This window comes from Xiphophorus couchianus, chromosome 24 (assembly GCF_001444195.1).
Source record: "Xiphophorus couchianus chromosome 24, X_couchianus-1.0, whole genome shotgun sequence".
NCBI lineage: Eukaryota > Metazoa > Chordata > Actinopteri > Cyprinodontiformes > Poeciliidae > Xiphophorus > Xiphophorus couchianus.
This window is the reverse complement of record NC_040251.1, coordinates 7668356-7691627: the sequence shown is the minus strand read 5'-3', so window position 1 is coordinate 7691627 and position 23272 is coordinate 7668356. Positions and strand designations below refer to the sequence as shown.

At 37.0% G+C, this 23272-nt stretch overlaps 1 protein-coding gene across 2 annotated transcripts in view; it reads left to right on the top strand.

Moving 5' to 3' along the window:
* The window catches only part of lama5 (laminin, alpha 5), a 103951-nt gene that overhangs the window by 8378 nt on the left and 72301 nt on the right, over window positions 1-23272 (top strand). For both annotated transcript variants that reach the window (XM_028010891.1, XM_028010890.1), the window contains exon 3: window positions 22129-22246. In XM_028010891.1, coding sequence (XP_027866692.1) covers window positions 22129-22246 — 118 coding nt within the window. The remainder of the gene's footprint in view (window positions 1-22128; window positions 22247-23272) is intronic.

Sequence of the window (23272 nt, the reverse complement as noted above, 5' to 3'; positions counted from 1 at the left end):
ATGTCAATTTTTTTAGCTGCAGACGCATGTCTTTCCACTAAAGGAATGTTATGTTGTTGCATTTTTAGGCAATAAAAAGTTTATTTTTCTTATTTAGAAAGGACATATTTGTTTATTTACATCATTTTGTGCATTTCTGATAATGTGTAAAAAAAAAAAAGAGTTGGGTGGTTAAATAAAAAATTGCAGCTAATTGATCAAATCAATTACTAAAAATAATTGTCAGTTGCAGCTTCACTTTATTCCTTTTTACGTTTTGCTTTATTACATTCATTGTTCTGTAGTTTGATGTGAAATGTGGGAGGAGGATTTGAGAAGTGGAAAATGACTCATTTATTCCCCATTTAAGCAGGAATAAAATCGCTTTCATTGCATGCCCAGGTGTGATTGCTTCATTCCACAGATGTGTGGTAGTGGAAGAAGTGTTGTCACAGGTAAAGGGGAGGAGAAAAAAACTACCTGGAGGAGGAGAGGCGAAGCAAAAAGTGAGCAGAAGCAAACAGGAAGGGGAGGAGAGGAAAGAGGGATGAAACATGGGGGAAAACAGACATGAGGCGGAAGGAGGAGGAAAGAACAGGGGATGCTTGTCTGTTTCAGAACATATAATTAGAGCACACTATGCTGTGTGTGTGTGTGTGTGTGTGGGCGTGCAGGTGTGTGTGTGAGAAAGAGAGTAAAAACAACCTGGTTTCTTGTAATCAGATCCGTCAGCAGCTTTCAGCCTAAAGCCCTGCGGAGCTGAGCTACGTTTTCTTCTGGTTTTATTTATCTATTTCATGATTTTCATGTCATTTTTTTCAGTAATTCACTATAAAAACACAGAAGCTTACCAAGTAATGTTGGTCTAGTTTTTAGTGCAAATATCTTATTACACAGGAAATAAGACAAAGCTAATTTAGAAGTTTCTATTCAGCAAGATATAGAAGCTTGTTTTAAGTCAATAATTCCTTAATATTGATAATTTCATTGGCAGATAATTTCACTTATAAGATGAGAAAAATGTATTGTTATAAGTCACTGAACGGCTTTTTAATCAATATTAAGGAATTATTGACTTAAAATTAGCTCCTATTTCTTGCTGAAAAGTTACTTTTAAGTGGTTTTCATCTTATTTCAAGTGTAGTGAGATATTTACACTACAAACTAAACCAAAATTACTTCCTAAGATTTTGTGCTTTTGTGGTGTTTAGACTTAAATAGAGAAAATATTGGTAATATAGTCCTAATTTTACGGGAGCGGGCCATTAGAAAAACGTGAATACAGACATTTTTCTTAGATGTTGTAAAAAGACTAATTTATGACTTTTGGAGCTCAAAAATTAGTTTGTTTTTTCTAGAAAATTTCTGAGCTCCAGAAGTTGAAGGTTAGCAATAAAAAAAAAATCAGAAATGTTTTGTGTAATCTCAGACATTTTCTGGGGAAAAAACATGGATATTTCTGAGCTTGAAAAGTCAAAATGTTGCTAGGAAAAGCTCAGAAATTTTTAGATTAATTTCTGAAATTCTCTTGAAAAAACTTTGAAATTTCAGTCAAATTTTCCACTTTTGAAACTCAAATTTTTAAAAGTTTTTATTTTTGATTGATCATTTGATAATTCAAAATGTCATTTAAAAAAAAAAAATCAATTTTAAAGTCAAGATTTTTTTCTCTCGATTATCTTAATTCTCTTCCATATGATTCACAACACAAGGTTTGACTTTTTTTTCTTCAAGCTTCCAGCATATTTGCATTATATTAAGAAAATAGAAAAAATATGTTTTTAGAAAACACAATGCTTTCTTATTAAAAATTGAACCAGTCTTAAAGATTTATCAGAATATTTTTCAGTTTTAGATCCATTTTAATTTTTATTCTTAAATACCTAAAGTTGTTGTTGTATAATTGTTATCAAGTGAATATTTTTGATTGGCTTCCAAACAAACATTGATTTTCTGGTGACATTTTGGAGGATTGCTTTCTGCAATCGGTTTTATTTAGAGGTTTCATTATAAAGGGGAATACTGCAGATACAGTCTACACTTATTGTTCTTACTTGTAATTCAACTTAAAATTATGCAATATTATCCGTTGGTTAAAACTTTAAAATCCCTGTAAAATATGCTTTTAGTTGTATTGTTAGACAATGTGAAGTAGTTTATGGGGTAGGAACACTTTTGCAAGTTTTCTTGTCGTTTTTGTCCGACTCACATTGCAGTGCTAATATAACTTCATTGTTTTCTATAAGAGATCATTTCCTTCATCCCTGACTGAATTCATCCTGCTCCTGATTGTGTTTTATTGTGTAACTGATCCTTTAATCCTTTAATTGGCACAGTGCAGCTCTGAGCCTCAGGGAGGAGGATAGCATGAAGCTTACAGATCTGGGAAATCCCAGAGGTTTTTCTTACATCTTACCTGCAGCTTAAACGCTTGAGCTTTCTAAAGATTCAACGTTAATATCAAGTGATGACTGATAGCTCAGCTAAACAGGTTTCTAGGGTTTGATTTACCTCCATAATATTGTCACAATAAGAAATATCCTGCCTCAGAGCAATGCAAGAAACCTTGGATTTATTACTTTAAGGCTTGAATATTTTAATTCTTTGCTAATAGGAAGTGAAGAAATAATCTGTGGGTCCAACATTTTGCAGAAAAAGTTTAAAGAAATTTTTTGTTTTAGAAATTTTGGAACAAAACTGAAACATTTCTTACTTCTTCAGCTGCTGTGGTTCTCTTTCACACTGCACTCAGTTAAATGATTAAAACCCTTTGACCCTTTGAGCAGCCTGTTCCCCTCCTGGCCTGTGGGGGTGCTACACCAAAACCACTGAAGAAAATAACACAAAACACTGAATAAGTCACAGAGCATAACTTCCTTCTTCTCAAAATAGAAAAATAAAATGGAGTGGCGTCATTTTTTAGCCCAGTGGTGCCCAAAGTGGGTCCTGGAGGCCCGGCCTCCTGCATGTTTTAGTTTTCTCCCTGGTTTGAAGCACCTGGATCCAATGACGGCTCGTTAGAAGGCCTAAGAAGAACATTGACCTGCTGAAAAGGTTGTTGGTAAAACCAGGGAGAGAACTAAAACGTGCAGGAGGCCGGCCCTCCAGGACCCACTTTGGGGACCCCTGTTTTAGCGTCTGTAGGATTTTGTTTTTAGTTAAAGACCAGAAGCAATTCCTCCCGCTAGCATGTTTGTTTTGGTTGTTTTTACCCAGAATGCCCTGCACTGTAGCACTCTTCCTGTTTTTGGAGCGGTCTCCAATCTGCTTTGTGTTCGAACCATGCCAAAGTTTACTTCAAAAAGACCGAAACTGAGGTTTGTAAGCGGACCAGAGTTTGCTTTTTTTCCGATTGCGCATTCACACCTCCACAAACGAACTGGACTTTCTACAGAAACAAACACAGGGTTTCCCCAGTGTATTATAAGCCACCAGGCTTAGCATTGCTTAGTTATTTAACTTAATAAAATGTTAAGTTTGCATTTTTTAAGTCTTTATAGTTGGTGTTCAGATATTAATCAATAACACAAAATCATCAAGTGATATTTTCAAATTTCCTTGTCAACTTTAAACATTTTTTAACTCAAAAGCACGACGGGCCTCTGGATGACTGACTGCCGAGCGCCACAACCATCGGGCTTAGCAAGTTATCTGGGGGAAACCTTGGAAGTGGATTAAAGCGACTGAATGCATCCGAAAAATAAATTGGAAGGCAGATCTTTTACTAATCAGCTCCCAGTTTTAATCTGCGAGTCAGACACACACTTTACCTCTAAGACTAGGATTAAAACTTTCCTTTCCTAACTGAAGTGATTTGAGCTGAATTCTGCTGTTTTTCACTTTCCTTGTTAAGTTGTTCCTCTCTGCTGCCACCTATAGGCCCGTCACAAGAACAGATTTTACTGGACCATAAATTGTCCCAGAAGGTATTGAGATAAACTATAATATTGTTGTTTTGAAATATAATATAATGTCAAAGGTATAATAACAATGCAAGAAAGATCAATAAACTTTAAATTCTAACGAACATTTAACACTGGATCAGGAAGACATTTTAAATATCCAAAATAAACAAACAAAACAACAGAAACAGTAAATAAAATTAATTATGAAGTCTCTGAACAAAATTGTTCTAGTAGAGACTAAAACACCAGACTGAAGACTTTTATCATCCAGTTTTTGGAGAAAGAGAGAAAGAAAAAACAAAAACTATAAATTATGCAAATGGAAATTCTTTTGCTCTTATGATGAATAGATTTATTACTTTTTGCGGCAGGCTTACTGTCGCCACATGCTTGCTCAGGGGGAGGGATTTCTGCCATCTTAATGTCTGATCTGGACGTTTTACAGCTTGGTGTTTTATGTCAGACTGAATTTAATGGAACTGGATCAGAACCTCATTGCATTGGAAGTGGTACCTGTCCGGATCAGCAGACGTTTCTGAACCAGAATAATCTCTCTGTGCTTTATTTTCACCAGCATTTAGATGAATCCTGTAATAAATGACGATGAAGTGATGCCAAAGCTGAAACTCTGCTGTTTTGTTTTGCCTGTTTCCTCTCTGACCCATCGCTCCATTGGAGCGTGAGACTTCAAAATGCCCCAGTTGCTCATTGTATGATCTCACTTCAGTTTTTTTTATCTACGTTCTTAATATAATCAATCTCCTGATCTTTTTCTTCCTTGTCATGTCAGTCGTAACTCTCAGGATACAAAGACTCTTCTGTGCGGAGTCTGAGGGAACGGACCAGGATAAAAGCTGATCACCATGAAGCCCATTTCTCTTCATTCCTAATTCACGCTGCATACAACTGGAGCTCATGTTTAGGTTTCTTCTGGCCTTTTTTGGGCTGGTTTTCACAACGCTGGGGGCCAAATCAGATGCAGCCTTACTTCTAAAACTAGTTAACGTGTTCCTGGAAAAACACTTAACTCTGTAAAACATAAGTTATGGATTATAAAACGCCAGATGGACCAAATTTTTGAAAAATCACACCACTGTTTCTCAACTCTGACCCCTGACAGGACTGAGAAACCTTAAACTAGATAAACACTGCAAAAACAAAAATCTTACCAAGTCATTTTGATCTAATTTCTAGTGGAAATGCCTTAGTTTCATCTTATTTCAAGAGTACTGACTTAAAAGGAACTTTTCAGCGAGAAATAGGGGCTAATTTTAAGTCAATAATCCCTTAATATTGATAAAAAAAATACTTGTTTCATTGGCATTTTAACAAGCCGTTCAGGGACTTAAATCATTTCTCAAACATGCATGAAATAATCAAAGCAACAGTCCATGTTTGTTTTTGATGAGGGAATAACTTTATAAAATTACGTAAAGCTGAAAAAAGTAAATTTTTCGGAGTATTTTTCTGAATGGCCCTTTAAAAGCGTCCATTAATCTCCATCAGAGCGTTTGAGCTCATCCGTTTCTGCTCCTGTGACTTTATCCCTCAAAACAAGACCAGCCTGAGGGAGGAAAAGTTTCCAACACGCTGTTTGCAGACGGACAGGTTGAGACGCCTCGCTCCGCTGGGCAGCGCGACCCCTGACCCCTGACCCTCCATTCAGCTGACTGCCTTTGTCCTGCCGTGTTTGCCCGCCCTCACCAGCGCTCCCAGCCTCTCCCAGTGACTTAGCATCCAGAATGCTTCTCAATGGGCCCTTTATGGCTCCATTGTGCCGCTGAGTGTGTTTGACTCATTCACAAAGTCTGCAGAGAACAAACATGGAAGAAAGTTGTGAATGGGAAGTGAAGTGTTTTTTGATACTCCGCAGTCATAAAGAGAGAGGAAATTAATTAAAAATCAGATTAGATCAGTTGACCAGAAGGCTCAACTCTTTATTTGTTCTCCCTAAATTGGATTTCCTCTCCTTTGTTGCTGAAGGAGAAACGGAAGACGAAGAGTTTCTTCTTCTTCCCTTCAGGTCATAAGAGGTTTTCACTAGAAAGCAGGTGTTTGGTTCTGTTGTGATCTCGTTCTCAGATGATCAAACTGAGAGAAAAGAGAAAAACAATAAATCATGGGAATGGAAATTATTGAGCTTGTTCTAATTTATCGTGAGATTAATTGATTTATTGGTTATTGCGACAGGCCTAATCATTCATTAAAAAGTAAAAAAAATTGGATGACAAAAGTCTTCAGTCTGGTGGAAACTAGGCCATTTTTTAAAGGACAATTTTTTTGAAGGAAAACTTTAAATTAGAATTTAAAGTATATTGATCTTTGAGAATGTGTTCTTGCATTGCATATGCTATTTATTACATTATATTACTTAAAAATGGTCTCAAAGCAACAATATTATTGTTTATATTATACAATAACTTCAACAGCCTGTCATTTATCATGACAGGCTGTTGAATGATAAAAGCTTTTTTGAGAAAATTATAATTGTTTCCCTGAATAAGTTGTCACTGAATCATTTCAGGTCAGAACTTATTGATGAATCTAAACGATTCCTCCTGAGGAAAGCTGCAGACTGAACAACATGTCTGGTTCTGTGCCCTTCCTTAAGGACACAGAACTTTTCTTCCTGCTTGGACCGGGCCAGAACCAGAATAGCCTGCCGTTGCTATCTGGCAGCACAATGAGTTCATTTTGATAGAAGAACTGAGTGAGAACTGTTCTGCTCTGAAGGCAAAGACTGACTGACTTATTTTTATACTTATTTTTAGTTCTTCCTTTAAATTAGTTGGGATTTTTGGATTCTTGTTCCAAGATTAGAAGGAAAGTAACAAAATGCAACAAATCATTATTGTTATCATGACTTATTATTATTCAGATTTTCAGTCTCCATGGTGGCTCCATTGGGTTTTGCTTTAGTGCTCAAATAAATCCATCTATACATCCATCCATCCATCCATCCATCCATGCATCCATCAATCCATCCATCCATCCACGCATCCACCCATCCATCCATCCATCCACCCATCCATCCATCCATCCATCCATCCATGCATCCATCCATCCATCCATCCACCCATCCATTTCACATTAAATTCCATCCATCCATCCATCCATCCATCCATGCATCCATCCACCCATCCATCCATCCATCCACCCATCCATCCATCCATCCATCCATCCATCCATGCATCCATCCACCCATCCACCCATCCATCCATCCACCCATCCATCCATCCATCCATCCACCCATCCACCCATCCATCCATCCATCCATCCACCCATCCATCCATCCACCCATCCATCCATCCATCCACCCATCCATCCATCCATCCATCCATCCATCCATCCATCCACCCAGCCAGCTTGCATTATTATGCTATTTATTACATTATATTACTTAAAAATGGTCTCAAAGCAACAATATTACTGTTTATCACAATAACTTTTGGGACAAAAAAATGTATCGTTCATCCATCCATCTGTTTTTCTTTCCATCCATCCATATTTCTGTCTTTCCATCCTACCTATCTATCCGTATGTTTTTGTGTTTCTGGATCAAAACGTCGTCAGGCTAGTCTCTCTCTGCTGCACGTCATCAGCGTTGGGATCAGATCTGATCAGTGAGCCAATAAATCTTCTTACAAACTTTCTATAGGCTTGGTCTGAGTTTCACATTAAATTCAGTTTTAAATGTAAAATTAGATCAAATTTAGGATTGTTGTTAATGAGGAAATGAAGGCTGGCAGGCGAATGATGAAATGCTGTGCAAGGAGGCCACAGAGGAAACTAAAGGAGACGTTTGCCCTTCTTAATGTGACGGTAAATATTGGTTTCAGTCGGGTCAGCGGCAGCAGCTTGTTTGAGTTTCTCCTCTTTCCTAAGAAGCTCTGGAATGAAAGACGTGGGGGAGGAGAGGAAGACTTCAGAGGAAGGAGGAGGGCAGGACGTTCAGCCCTTTACATTAAGCTCTATGCACATTTTACGGACCAGAATTACACAGAAAGGATGAAAGATCTTCCCATTTGTTGCATTTTTACAGAACTGGGTTACATTTACTTTACGAAAAATTCACCAGACACAGACACACATCTGCAGTTTCTGTTAAACTTTCATGTTTTTTATTGAAAAACTTATTTAGAAAAAAAATATTTTGCCCAATTTTGTTATTTTTTGTTAATTATATGAATTATTTTCATTTTCGTCTTCAAAATACAAAAATTTCCACTTAACTTTACATTTTGATTCATCTGATGATGTCATTTTTAAATATTAAATGATTGATCATCTGATCACTTCCTCAGTACTTGAGTTGACTTTTTACCAAATACTTTTACTCTTACTTGAGTATAATTTTTGAATACTCTGCCCACCTCCAAACACCAAGCAGCCCAGCTCCAAAAGCAAGAAGTGGACTACAGCACAGAGCATTCTGGGTAAATACTACCAAAACAAACGTGTTAGCCTAGCACTAGCTGGAGAAATGGTTTGTGGTCTTTTAGTAAAAACAAAAGAGGAATCGCTAAAATCTGACGCTGCTCTATTTTGTTTTCATTTTGTGAAGAAGGAAGTTGCGTTCAATGTCTTCTTCAGAGGTTTTTGTGTTGTTTCCTTCAGTGGTTCTTGTTGCAGCGCCCCCCACAGGCCAGGAGGGGAACAAGTTGCTCAAAAGGTTTGGTTTGTTTGACTGAAAATGTAACAAATGTTGCAATTTTGGTCCCAAATCAAACTCAATCTACCAGAATATCAGGCATGTTTTTGGTTAAACACTTGCAGTTTCTGTTAAAGTTTCATAAGTTTTTTTTATTGAAAGAAACTGGTTTGAAAATAAAATCGAAAAAAGTGAAGTGCAAAACGTTTCATCAAGATGTTTAGAACATTTTATTAGCTTGTTTTAAAAGTGAACCTGGATGTTGAACTGCCTTTTAAATCCCATGTCCAGGTGATAAAATCACTGAGGCAGTGTGAATCTCCATCTCCATTATTATTAGGACACTGGCAGCTGTTTGCTTGACATTGTGACCCTGTGGCCTTCGGCATGCTCTCGGTTTGTCTGCTGTTGAGGCAGATGGAGATAAAGACGTTTTTTTTCCTGGCAGACTGTAATAGAGCTGCTGAGGAAACCCAGCTGATGCTGCCTGGAGGAGCCGTTTCATCTTGAAACCAACAGCTGGGAAGCCTCAGCGTTCGCTGAAGCTGAACCACATTCTGGACATACCTGGCATGGAACCGGCCATCTCTGTCTGCCTGAAGAATAGACGTAACAAATGCTAATATTTAAATGACTGAATGGCCATGAAGTCCTTTTTGTTGAAAGTTTTTCCTACAAAGAACCTTCTGAAAGCTGCTGGGAGAAAATTTATTTGACTTTACTCTTTTACTTTTTTAGCAACAATGTTTGCGTCTGTTGAGAAGAATTCCCAGAAATGTTCATATTCCAGGTCAAGAAAACACAAAGCGAAGAACATTTTCCAAAAACACCCTTTGTTTCTTTCTGGTTTCTGGTTGTTCAACAGGATATTGCCCAAAATGATCTTCATGATGATGATAGTTTGCAACAAATTGGTAAATCCTGGTTTCCCTTGGCGTATCATAAGCCTGGCGGGCCTCCAGGCTTTACTTTCTTTATAATCTGTGTTTTCGTCACCCTATTAGCTTTAGCATTTTGGGACCACTGAGCTTCATTCAAATACAAAGTGTGACTCGTCTAAAATTTGTAAAGTCGTGTGCGTCCATTAAGATTGTCGCAGTACGCAATTAACCAATTTGGTAAAAAGATTAAACTAAACATCAGTTGTTAATATCTGCAGAGTTTTACTTAATGGATCATTATGATACATTAAAAATTACACTGATACCAATATGTAATGCATCCCTAATTTGGTGTTTCTATTCTATTTAAGAACCATTTTATTTTTAAAATGTTTGTAAAAGAAAAAAAAAATCACAGTAATGAGCGTACTTCTTTGCCCTAATGCCTCATGTCCCCTAAATTTCGTGACGTCTGTTCTGGACAGCCTGCTCTCCCTTTCCTCCTCCTTATCGCTCATCCTTCTCCCAAATTTAGACTAATTATGGAAAATGCTCCAGCTGTCTGTCATAATGAGGCATCAGCGAAGCTCCTCAAAGGAGCCGTGGATCAGAGAGATGGAGGAAGTCCAGGTCATGGCAGAGGAAAACTCCCTTCCTTCTCATTCTATACTCCCTTTCTGTCCTTTTCCCCTCATTCCTCTTCTGTCTAACTTTTTTTGTAAAAAAACATTTGGAAAATCTCAGCTTCTTGTTCCACTATGACCAGGAGTGATCGGTCTCTAAAGCTTGTTATATGCCACCTGACTCGATATCAGCAGAAAGAGGCCTGAAAATAATTATTTCACCTCCTGTTTATCTTGTTTGGCTCCATGTTAACCTGGAGACGCTGAAGAGCAAATAGCATAAAAGGTCAAGGGATTTAAAATACTGATTTTGATTCATTCATAGCATAACTTTTAATGCAAATATGTTTTTTTTTCCTTTCTTGCGCACAGAAGTCCTGAAACGGAACCTTTATGTGTTTCTGGTAGACCCGTAAATCTGACGCACGAATCAGCAAACGGCTTCTCTCGGCTGCTTCTCGTTAATTTTTGCTTCTAAAGCCAATGTGATTAGGGTTAGAGACTAACTAAAGACTATTGTTGTGTTCAGGTTGTGCTAATGGAGTTAGCCTATCAGCTATTCAGGCCCAAAGTAGGATCTCAATGTTAAACATGCAACATCGTTTTGGATTAACTGCAGACTCTGCAGTTAAATCTGTTTAAGATTTTTAGTGAGTTCCACCTCTATTAAATTTATAAACAAAGGCTGAGTGTAATTTTACGGCAAATTATTAGGGCCACTCTAAGAAAAAAATGGATTTGTACTTAAGTAAAGCTGTAGTTTTGTGAGAAGAAGTTGTAATATTACATAATATTAATTGTAATATTACATCCTTATTATTGTAACTTTATGACTTTATTCTGGTCATTTAGTTTTTATTTTTCATTAATATGGCCCTAATAATTTGTCGTAAAACTTGAAGGTACTATAAAAATATTCATATTTTGACTTTTTTCATTTGCTAAAGAGTTTTATACATTTTCCACATGAAAAGTCCCAGAAGCTGGTGAAAGACAGCAGGCATCAGGAGACGGGCTGATTTTCAGGCCGACTGTTGGAGGTTTTCAGACTCTGCAGGTAGAAATCACCAGAACTGTCCAGAATAATGAGCTTCTCCCTCCTGACTCCTCCACCTTCAGCCCCTCCACCTCCGTCCTCCTGCTGGGCTCCGATAAGGAGCGTCTGGGAAGACGAGTCCATCGCTGTTTCCACGATGGGAGCCGACTCTCTTATCTGCTCTCCTCCTCCTACGAACGTCTGCTTCTCTTTTCTAACCTTGGCCTTCCTGTTGCTGTGTGGCTCTTATCGGGGCTGGAAGGCGCCCAATCCCATACTCTCATTTCAATAATATCGATCATATTATCATAGAAAGCACAAGGATTATTAATAGAAAATGACATCAGGGAATTAAAGCGCATGAATTTAGACAGATTTGTTATTTTTGGGGTTGTTAGAGAATTTCATTTATAATCTGCAACTTGTTTAAATTTCTCATTTTTAAGCAGGAAAGACCCAAAATATTTGTTGATTACAAAAGTGCTCCTTAAATCAGCCTTTTTGATGATTTTTAAAGGGGATCTAGTACCAAAATCCACATCTTGCACTTTTTTTTTGCTTCCATTTGTGTTTCTGCTGCTTCTAAAAACAACCCAAGCGCTTCAAAAAACCACCACTTTTTTGGCAACAAGTTAGTGTTTTTTGGTGTCTGAAAAATTAACCATTTCAAAAACCTCCGGAATGTAACGTTACCCAGCAACCCCAGCGGAACTCTGCCTGTTACCTAGCAACGAAAGCTGAGTTCCAGCACGTTTTCTGTCTCAAATTATTTCTAGGCATCCACAGAAACTGGGTAATTTTTCTCAAATATGTCAAACATTTTTCAATAACTGCATTACAGAAACTGTATTTTTATGTTTTTAATTGTATTAGGAAATTAGTATCAGGCAGAAAAAGCCAGATTGGTGCAACACTTGGCTAAGGTTCATCTTGTATAAAAGATATTTCTCCTGAAAAACTAGTTTTTTTTCTTCTTCTTCTTTCTCCAGGGATATGTTGGTATTTTCAACTTTGTGACAATACTGGAATGCAAACAGCACATTGCCATGTCTTCACCCAGCTTCTCTTTTCCTGCCAGAACTTGCTGAAGATGGCATGATTGCTTCGAAGCTTTTAACACTACAAACTGTCATGAGGATTGAAGGGGGAGGAAGAAGCAGTCATCTTTAGATTTGAAGGCATGTTTTAGAGGCGCTGAGCTCACCGGCTGAGCGTGTACGGACCAGCTGCGTTGTGGATGTATAGGTGGAACGGAGCAGCCTGCGTCTGTACATCTGCTGCCTCTGGGGATTCAAATCCCACCTGGAAAACGGTGTGGGTCCAACATGAGGGGTGCTTTAAGAAAGAGTGGAAGCTGTCATTAGGTACAGCTTGGTCTCCCTAATCTTTTCATTTAGACATTTGTAGGTAACAAGCAGCTCTAAATTCTTGTTTTTTTCTGTGCAGGAATAACGACTATAAATCTGTTTTTAAGGATGTTTTCATATCTGATAGTTCAGTAGACTTGGTTTGATTAGGGACCAAAATTGCAACATTTATGTTTCCTGTCAAATTAACCAAACCCTATGAGCAACCTGTTCCCTTCCTCACCTGTGGGGGCGCTGCACTAAGAACCAGTGAAGGAAACAACAAAAAAACTCTGTTTACATTTCTTCAGGAAAAGTTATATTTTAGCGGTTATAAGATTTCTCTGTTGTCTTTGGCTGAAGCCCACGAGCCATTTCTCCCGCTGGCGTTAGACCACCATGTTGGTTTTGGTGTTATTTACCCAGAATGCCCTGCACTGTAATCTGCTTCTTGCTTTTGGATCGGTCTCCGGCCCACTTGGCATTCACATATTCATTCAAACGCATTAGAGTTCACCTCAACTCTAGGGCAAGACTGAGGTTGAGCTTTTCTCTTTTTTTGCTATTTGCGAAATGTGAGTAGGTGAAAATGTCAGAGAAAAATGGAGAAGCTGTTTTAAGATAATAACAAAACATCAGTGACTCAATAAACCACTACAGTGGACTCCGCCTTCGTTTCTGCAGATGAACACTCCAAAATATTTGCCCAAAATGTGTCTGCTTGGGGATTTAAAACAAAAATGCAGCTTGGAAAGCAGAAACAGCTAAGAGCAAGACTGTACAGTAGGTGCTAACTTCTGCGCTAGTTCCAAGATGGTTGCAGGATGCATCGATAAATGTTTTTCACTTCCGATACCGATATCTGAGATTTAGTATCGGCCGATACGGATCCGATACAGAAAAACAGGCTAGATTGAACCAATAAATTTACAAGCTTGGTCAAACTTGGAAAAACACAATTTAATTTGTTCAGTCAGTGCAATTAGGAGTTTAACAGCAGATGTAGATTAAATAATGAAGAAAACAATAAAAAATAAACAGCAGTAAACCTTTTTTTCATCTGGTTCAGAAAGTGAAATTAGGAATTATAAATAATAAAGTTAAATGTCTCTCAGAGCACAAAGCATAGAATCAGACTGAATAGATCTGAATGGATCAGGCTCACTGTCACTGATACCTGTTCTAGAATTTCTGTCAATATTGGGACCCATACAGATATTAATGTCGGATTGGTACATCTCTGGTGTGTATTGATGCCCATAAAGGTGTTTTTGGTGTTATTGAAATAGGCAGCTGTAACCGTTTTTTAGAGGGGATCTGAACCCTGCCAGTCTGTGTGGTTAGAGCCAGATCACGTCTCACACCACCGCTTCACATCTACTCACCTGTTTGACCTCCATGTCGGCCTCCGTTGGTGGCTCAGAAGCGTGACGGCAGCAAATCGACTTCAATCCCCCGTTTGGTTTGGCTTCTTACATAAATCAGAGCGAGGCGCCAGGAAGGTGTCTCTGGATTGTCCTGAGAAAGTGTCTTAAATCTCTTCCAGAAGTTGACAGCTGCAGCTTTTCCAGTCTGCCAGCCTTGCTTCTCATCTTTCCTTCTGCTCTCATCACAAAGCACACACACTTCCAGTTCAGAGTCCATGGAAGACACTTTCAGAGTCTCTTTGGAGTAAACTCGTGCTGCTTTTATTGGTTTTAGAGAACTGCTAGCATCTCTGGAGACGAACTGATCCAATATTAATATCTGTATTGTTCCAGTATTGAGAAAGTCTAGATTGAGTGTAATGTGCTCCATATATAAGTGTAGATATCAATCCTTCTATTTGCACGTTCCAAACCATTTGACAGAAGGTTTCATGCAGTTTTGTTTTTACAGGTTTTTGTCAGATTCAGTTTCTTTGTTATTTATTTTACATTGGCTGTTCTACACCTAACTGCACTGACTGAACAAATTCAAGTTGTTTTTCTGTGTTTGAAAAAAGCTTCAGAAGTTATTGATGTATTTAAATGAGCTGAACTGGTGCAAAGTTATCAAATAAATGTGTGATTGAATACATTTATGTCTGTGTTTAAAAAAAGAAACATTTTCAATCAATTCAGCTGTTTTTTCTGGATTGAATTTGTATCGTTTTCAGATATTGGTATTGAAAGTGAAAAAGTGGATCAGTGGATCCATATTTCCCTATTTCTCAATGTGATTTATTTTAATCTACTGGGATGATTGAACTTTATTTAAATAAAGAATATTTTCACATAATTATGCAACTTTACCATGAAAGAAAAGAAAACATGGTGTGCTTCCATGTTTCATTCCCAAAGAAATGGGCAAATTGTGATCTTTGGTTAAAATTATTCCTCTAAATTAGTAAAAACTTGTCTGGTTTGGATTATCGCTTGGATATCCTGAAATATCGATCTCTTGTGGAAACGTCTACGTATATTTTTTGAAACAAGTTTCTGTTTTTCTATTTATTTATTTCCTTATGTCTTATTATTTTAGTTTTTCCCTTTTGTTAATAAATGTGTTGTCATTGTTTGTGCTTTGGATTTGTTGCTTTTTAATTAGTTTCTTCCTGCTTGCTGTTTATTTGGGTTCAGGTCTCTTCCCACCTTTTCATTCTCATTGCTTTGTGTATTTCTCACCTCTTCTATTCCTCCTCCCAGCTGTTTAATATTTCCTCATTTGCCTCCTCCTGCTCCCTTCCCCAGCTACACCCACTCACCTGTAATTAGCTCTTCTGGTTCTTTGTCATTTTCTCCTCTTCCTCAGGATTTCAGCTCATCTTTTTTCCTTCTACACTTGCTGGATTCTTCCATTTGTGTTTTCCCATCCTCAGTGTAAGTTAAGTTTCATATTAAATATCCATCATTATCCTCCATTGATTATAACAATCACAAGTCAAAATTTAGTTTTTATTGTTCAAAGATGTATAAACGTTTGATAAAAATAGATTTATTTAAGATAACCTCAGCCCCTATACATTAAATAAAATATAATAGTCCTAAACAAGCTACAAAACAATAGCTGCCAAAGAGCAATTAGCAGCAGTTGACATTTGTAACATTAAACATAGCTAAAATGGACAACATTAATAATAGTTAAAAACGTTTACAAAACATAGCAAAATTAGTCATTAAACACTGTATAGTATTAAATTTGTCTGTTAAAATATTATATTTGTAAAGAAAACACTGAACTGATTCTAATACATACCCCGGTTACCAACGGCAACTGAAAAAGGGGGAGGAGTTGTCAATTACTGGTTACTATGGTAACCACCAACTGCCAAGAGCAGCCTAACAGAACTTGATACACCAATAAACTCCTGACGAAACAGCTTATTGACTAAACAAAATATTAAATATTTTAAAAATAAAACCCTGTTCTCGTTTATGCTGATGATGTTGTGATGAAACCATCAGAAATATTTTACTGGGATATTTCTGTCATGGTTTTCAGATGGGAACATTTATAGGTTGCCCAATGTTGTCTTTTTTCCTAAACTGATCTCATCCAATCAGTTTAGGAAAACTGATTGGATGAGATATTGACGGCCTCTAGTTTTGTCCTGAATTTCCTTTTATGGAGGCCGGTTGGATGTAGTCGCTCACATATTTGTCTTGGACTGAAGTCGGCTCCAGGTGTCTGTTTTCGGTCAATCATCTGGTAACATCATGTCTGTTTTACTCACTAATTGCTGGTTGTTATTATTTAATAGAGGAACTTTGTTTAAATAGTGACATTATTTCTGTCATCGCAGCAGGGAGGCGTTTGCCTGGAGGCCAAACAAGCCTTGATTAGATTCTGGTGTAGGTCCAGATTCAGGAGGTCTGCAGAAAAAACCCAGGGAATCTTTTATTGCTTTGTTTTTGTGGTCCGAACGGTTTGTTTATACACCAGGGAGGAGTCGGCTCGGATCAGCAGTTCTGGGGAATATTCTCTCAGAGAAGGTTCACTTTTTAAAAAAAAATTAATTAAGTTATGATGCAAGTTACAGTGATTCATCAAATCCCAGTTGGAAACGCAGCTCAGAGAGTTTTGAATAAATTCACTTGGAGCCAGAATCTGCAACTTCTACAATCCAAAAAGGCTTTTATGATGATGATGTTGCAATTTCCATCAAGGAGTTTTTGGTTTTTTTGTCATTTGATTTAGTTAAAAATCATGCATAATTATTCAACTGATAAACGCTTCTCAGATGTATTCATGTCTCCTGCAGAGACAAAAAATGAATAGTTGAAGCAGACTAGTTATAGAGAAATGTTAACATTTCTTTTCAGGTGTACTTTCGCTTCATCGAATTAGTTCCATCAGTGCCTTAAAGCTGTAGTATGTAACGTTTACAATGTTTTTATCCATATTTGTTAAACTGTAACCATGTTGTTTCAGTGTAATAGGACACAGATAATCTGTGAGAAGATTGATCTCCACTTCCTCCCTGAGCTGCAATGCAAAAACAACCAATCAGAGCCAGGAGGCCGGTCTTAGCGCTGTCAATCATTCTCATGTACCAAATGTGCTAATGGCAGATAAAAACTTACATTCAAGGAAAACTGTTTGTCATTGGTGGCTATGCTAACTAGCCTTAGCATTCATGACGGGCTCTGCTATCAGGGAGTTGATCGACAGCAAATGATTGGTTGTTTCTAGCTAGCACTGGGAGAAAGCAGAGGAGCTCTTTTTTTAATCACAGATTACCTTTCTTGACTGTCATGACATAGTGACAGCGTCAACAAATTTATACTTTTTAAAAGTTACATAGTGCAGCTTTAAGCATTCATTTGATTCAGCTGTGTAGGGGTTGCATTGGTGGCGCTGCATTGCTGCTCCTGTCATTTTGTGTTGTTTCCATGGTTACCTGAGGCGCTGGGAATGTGCCACCACCCAGGAATGTGTGCAATCATTAAACCGGCTTGGGGCCAGACACACACACACACCTGAATTCCTGAGACGTACACACATAAATGATAGTAAACTTCAGATAATTCCTCTAGTGCAAAGCAGTTAGTACGCTTTAAATAAGTCAAAACTAACTCACAAGTAACTTTACAGTAAGAAATATATAGCTTGTTTTAAGTCAATTATTTCTTAAACTTGATTTGAAAAGTTCGAGTTCCACTGGCAGATAATTTCACTTGGGAAATTGGAAAAAATGTCTTTTTATAAGTGAAATAATTGGCAGTGGAACCAGCATTTTTTAATCAATACTAAGGAATTATTTACTTTAAATAACAGCTTATATTTTACTGGAAGCTTACTCGTAAGTTAAATTTGTCTTATTTTCACTTGAAGATATTGGCGCTAGAAACTAGACCAAAAATACTTGGTAAAATGTCGTGTTTTTCAGGACTGCTAATGCTAACGAATGCAATTAATCTGAAAAATTTAATGTGTTTAAAACGAAATGGCTTCCTTAAGAGTTCCTTAACATAAAAACCTGGAGAACAGAGAATCTTCAGACATGTTTGATTTGAAGATTAGAAGATTAAAAAAAACAAAAACATTTATACGGTGGCTGTTTTTGATATGGGCAGAAGCCCAGGGCGCCATCTGAAAGGGGTGAGAAACCCAAGAACTAGAAGATGAAGTGTATTTTATCTACTAGTTGTTCCCTGAACACGTTTGCTACTACTTGTCTGCATGTGTAGTGGGGTAAGTTTCCCTTAGTTGCTGTTAAGTACTGGGTGACTAAATTATGAGTTTTACTGGGGAAAAAACTCAGATAATTGCATTCATCTTGCATTTTCATTGGTTGGAGTGTACCATTTCTGAGTCATACAGAAGATGGAACAAATGATGAGTCAAGTGTTGTGTTTTTGTTTTGGTTCCTGTTTGTTACGCCGGGTTCTGCCCCCGGGCCTCGTCCTGCGGCCACCTGGCTGCGGTGGCGGTAACTGCAGGCTGATTAATGGCTCTGCAAGCAGTTTAGGGAGGTTGACCTGGCAGACCGCTGCCAATCCATAAATCCAGTGGAGGTGTGTGTGTGTGTGTTTTCATACAAGACAACCAACTTGGCTCCCACTGAGAGCTGGAGACGGCCACAGTGGGGATTTTCTTTCAGCCTGATCTTAAGATTAAACAGTGAGAATCAAATTATAGATAAATCTGTCACAATAAAAAATTTTCTGGATGATAAATTGTCCCAGAGGTTATTGCGATAATCGATAATATTGTTGTGTTGAGACCATTTTCATATAATATAATGGAAATGGCATAATAATAATGCAAGAACACATTCTCAAAGATCAATAAATTTTACATTTTAATGAACATTTATCGCTGGAACTGGAAGATATTTTAAATGTTCAACATAAACAAAACGACACAAAATGAATTATGAAGTCTCTGAGAAAACGTTTATCATTCAAGTTTTGGTAGAAAGAGAGTAAAGAGATAAACAATAAATCACAAAATTGAAAATTAATGAGCTTGTTATAATTTATCATGTGATTATTTGATTTATTGCTTATTGCAACAGGCTTAAATAAAGCACCAAATAATCCAATGCTGCTTTTTAATTGACCATAATCAGTAGCTGCGATTCCATTTACCATAAAATTGGACAAATTTGAATTACAATAAATTTAATTGACATGTAAACATGTCAATTTTAAAAAAAGAAACATGTTTTTGCACTAGGATAGGGCTGGTTGATATGGCTGAAAAACATATTACGACACAATATCATGAATTATTGTTTTGTTTTTTTATTGTTTTTTTTATCTGTAAAACTGCCAAACTTGTTGTTACCTTCACCGTTTTCACTTTTCGCTGGAGTTTTTTATTTTAAACGGTGGTGAAAAACATAAACTGCTGCTGCGCCAGTTACTCAACAAGTTGTTGCTAGGTAACCGAAGTCGATGTGGGGGGCCTTGAAGCGGTTTGGTTACCTAGCAACGACTTGCTGGGTAACAAAGAGTATTATTTTTAACACTTTAAGAACTCTTTGTGTGAATCTATATCTGTTGCTGCTGTTTTCACTTTGTGGAACAATAAAGGATGTTTCTATACTCTTACAGATTTCGCCATCAGCTGGATTATTTAATCTCAGCTTCAGTTTTTACATATAACAAAAGAGAAATCAAAACGTGGCTGATTGGGACGGCTTGTGCAACTGAGGGTTGTTTTTTTGGGTGGAGATTTCTCTGGTTGAAGGAATTTGCCCTGGGAGTCAAACTTTAACCCAGGATTCAAAGGAATGTCCAGGTTTTATTTTTTTTTCTTGGTCAATATCTTTTCACCCTAAGGGACACACAGGAACGCTGCGTTCTGTTTCCTGGCCTCTAAATCTACATCTTTGGAGTATTTATCTCTTGTTTAGCTAAAAAAAAAAAAAGACTGAAATTAAAAGAGAAAATTATATTTTTTAGTCGTATCAATGGTCTTTGAAGGAGAAAATCTAATTTTAATATAATATTTTGCTGTTTTAAGCACATTAAAAGATTATCTAATGTGTTTAGACATTTCTCCCCAGATATGCTTCTGTTTAGTGTTCGCTCAGCTTTTGTTGAGCTAATCAGGCTGTGTGCCACCATTAGAGGTGGGCAGGTTGATCCAAAATATTGATAATATCAATTTCAGTTTAAGATTCCCTCTTAAAATTTTATTTAGTTTCATAGTTTCTCAACTCAAACACATTGTCTACCTGTTTTGTTCTGAAATGGTCATTTTATATGCTTTGTTTATTTAGGGAAAATCCGCACTAAATGCATAGTAATCATTTACGTTAAAGTATTTTATAAACTTTGTCCCAATTCTGAAGAAAATAATGGAAAGAAAAAACCACGTAAACACCTACAGTTCAGAAGTTTGATTTTATATCAAACTTAGTTAAAAAGTATCAGAATCAGTATCATGGATATCAATACTGTCTGTATTTACTTGGTATGGTTTGATACCAAAATATAAAGTATTGCACACTTGTTCTGCAGATAATTTTTCTCTCTACCTGTTTTAATCAGCAGCATTCCTGTAGTGAACTCTTGTTTATTTGTAGTAAAATATGCATCTGCAGCAAAAGGAAATATTTCTAACATTAATATGAGAAAAGTTCGACCCTTTTTGACTTAACATCAGTACAATGTAGGGATGATCCATTTGTTTTTCTATTATTAACTGGATAGAAAAAGGTTCTTAAAAGTAATTTTTATTACAGAACGTGAACCAGGTAAAGCTAAAGCAAAGATTTTTTTTGTCTTAAAAGCAGAATTTATATATTTTTGTACAACCTTTTCTTAATTACTGCTTTGAGTATGCTTTGTCACCAAATAGCCTTTTTTAGAGTCTTTATAGTCCAAATAACGATTAATTGATAGCTAAATTAGTTGATTTCACTTATCGATTAATCATGATTAATCACGATTAATCAGATTAATCGTTTCAGCCGTATTCTAAGGATATTTTCTGGCTTCTTAACCCAGTTTCTCCCAAACTGCTAGTTTTTTCTGGAGTAGAATGTCATTTTAAAGTCTTGAGTGGTTACAGTTGCATCGTTTAATCACTGAAATACGTCACGGTTTTTAAATACGTAGCTTCATGCAGGGAAGCAGATTTGGAGTTATGATGCATATCATGCGTTGCGCTGCGTCCTGTTCCTGCTGGGGAAGTGTTTTCAGCTCGGACTGTTTCCCTTCGTACCGTTGAGAGCAGTTTGTTGTCCGGGCTGCAGCCGCGCCGCGCCGACACCACAGATCGCCGAACATCTGGAGCTCATTGGGAAATCCAGGAATCAGCCGTTTGACAGCCACTCGTGGCAGAACCAGGACGCAGTAGATCAGAGGTAATTTAGTTGCTCTTGACGTGCCGCGTCCTCAGGGAGGCCATGTTTTACAGGTCAATCGCTGGGGTCACTGCAGAGGTCGGCTGGTTTTATTAAAGGCCAGCAGCTGTTCCTGTTTCTGATTAACCTGCCGTCTGTCATATTTCCTTCTCTTTGTTCTTCTCTTCCATCTTCTCATCTCAAATCCATCATTTCTTGTTCCAGTCTTTTCTCTGAGATTTAATTTCCTCACAATATTTTATTTTCTATTTGATGCTAAAGAAAAGGTCAACTTCAAATTTTTTCTTGTCATGGTTCTGCAAAATAAACCTTTTTCTCCTTTCAAATTACTTCCACTGCAAAAACACAAAATCTTACCAAGTATTTTTTGGTTTCTAGTATATATATCTTACTACACTTGAAATAAGATAAAACTAACTCACAAGTAGCTTTTCAGCTCCTTGTTTTAAGTCAATAATTTATTAATATTGATGACAAAGTACAGATTATTTTATAATACAGGAAAAATGTCTATTTATAAGTGAAATAATTTGCCAATAAAACTAGCACCTTTTCTTCAATATTAAGGAATTGTTGATGATAAGGTCCCATTTCTTGCTGAAAAGCTACTTTAAAGTTTTTACTTCAAGTGTACAAAGATCTTTGCACTAGAAACTACACAGAAATTACTTAAGATTTAGCGCATCTGATAAATAACAAAAAAATCTGGTCTGAAATGACAATTTAATTTATTTAGAGGAAAATGTAAGTGAAAATGTAACTAATGTTGCTCCCCATTCATACAATGTACAGAACCATCAGGCGTGAAAACGCCCTAAAATGAAAACATGTCTGTGTGACAACAAAGCAAAAACAGAGGAAATCATATATATGCAGCATTATATATTATCTTTATTAATGTTGTCTTTTGTTTTTCTCTCTGCAGCTCTTCCATGTGGCCTACGTGTTGATTAAATTTGCCAACTCTCCCCGTCCGGACCTCTGGGTTCTGGAGAGATCCACGGACTCTGGGCAGACCTACCAGCCCTGGCAGTACTTCGCCTGTGAGTATCAAACCAACTCAGATTTGATGAGCATCAATCAGTCAATCAAGTTGCATGTTTTTGTTCACGTCCGGATACTTTGCACAACGCTGGAGGCCATAAAGTCGATTCTTTTACATGCCATCCATCCATGGCTTCGCAGTAGAACGATTTAACAAAATGAAACCTGGACATGTATGTAAACTACGGGGAAAATCATGCAGATAAACCAAACTCAAAAACACTCGTTTTCTTCTATTTTCTCGCTCTCTGTGTTGGCTAGACTACACATAGACATGTTGCCGTAGCAACTGATAAAACTGCCACTAATGTATCAGGATTTGACACCAAAAAAAACATGCAAACATTTCCCACACAAAGAACAGACTACTGCAGTTTTAAGTTTTCAGGCTTGATGTTTATTTAATGATTATTAATAAGTGATCGCTGTGGTAGATTAGCTAATTTAATCACCTGATAATCTGTCAGAGAATTGGTGTGATGGTCACCTCTTTTTCTTTATTTTTTACTGAACCGAAACACAGAATTCTGCAGCCCCCTACATATTACGGTTGTCAAGGTCAAGCTAGCATAGCTAACTTAACTGAAATTAAAACTTTTTTCTGACCTTGTCATCTAGTTGTTGTAGTGTTGACAATTAGCATAAAAGAACTGCGTTTCTTTTTCTTTCATAAGTCAGGTGTACTTTTAAGATTTAGCGCATTATACTGAAACCTTGATAGCTAAAACTAATGCTAGTCATCATCAGCCAGCAGTTTTTTGCCCTCTATCAGGGAGAGAAGGGCAGGATATTGTTCGTGACGTCACTCTGCAACATGTCTGTAGCACATTTCATCAACAAGGCAGTTCAAATTGCTTTATATCATAAAAATATTTTAAACTTACCAACTGGGAAAACCAGTAACAAACATATTTTGTCAAATGCCATCATCAATACCCATCCAATACATTGATCTATGTTCCATTTATTATGAATCAAATCAACTTTAAACAGGTGGGTTTTTATTCTAGACTTAAAAGTTTTTC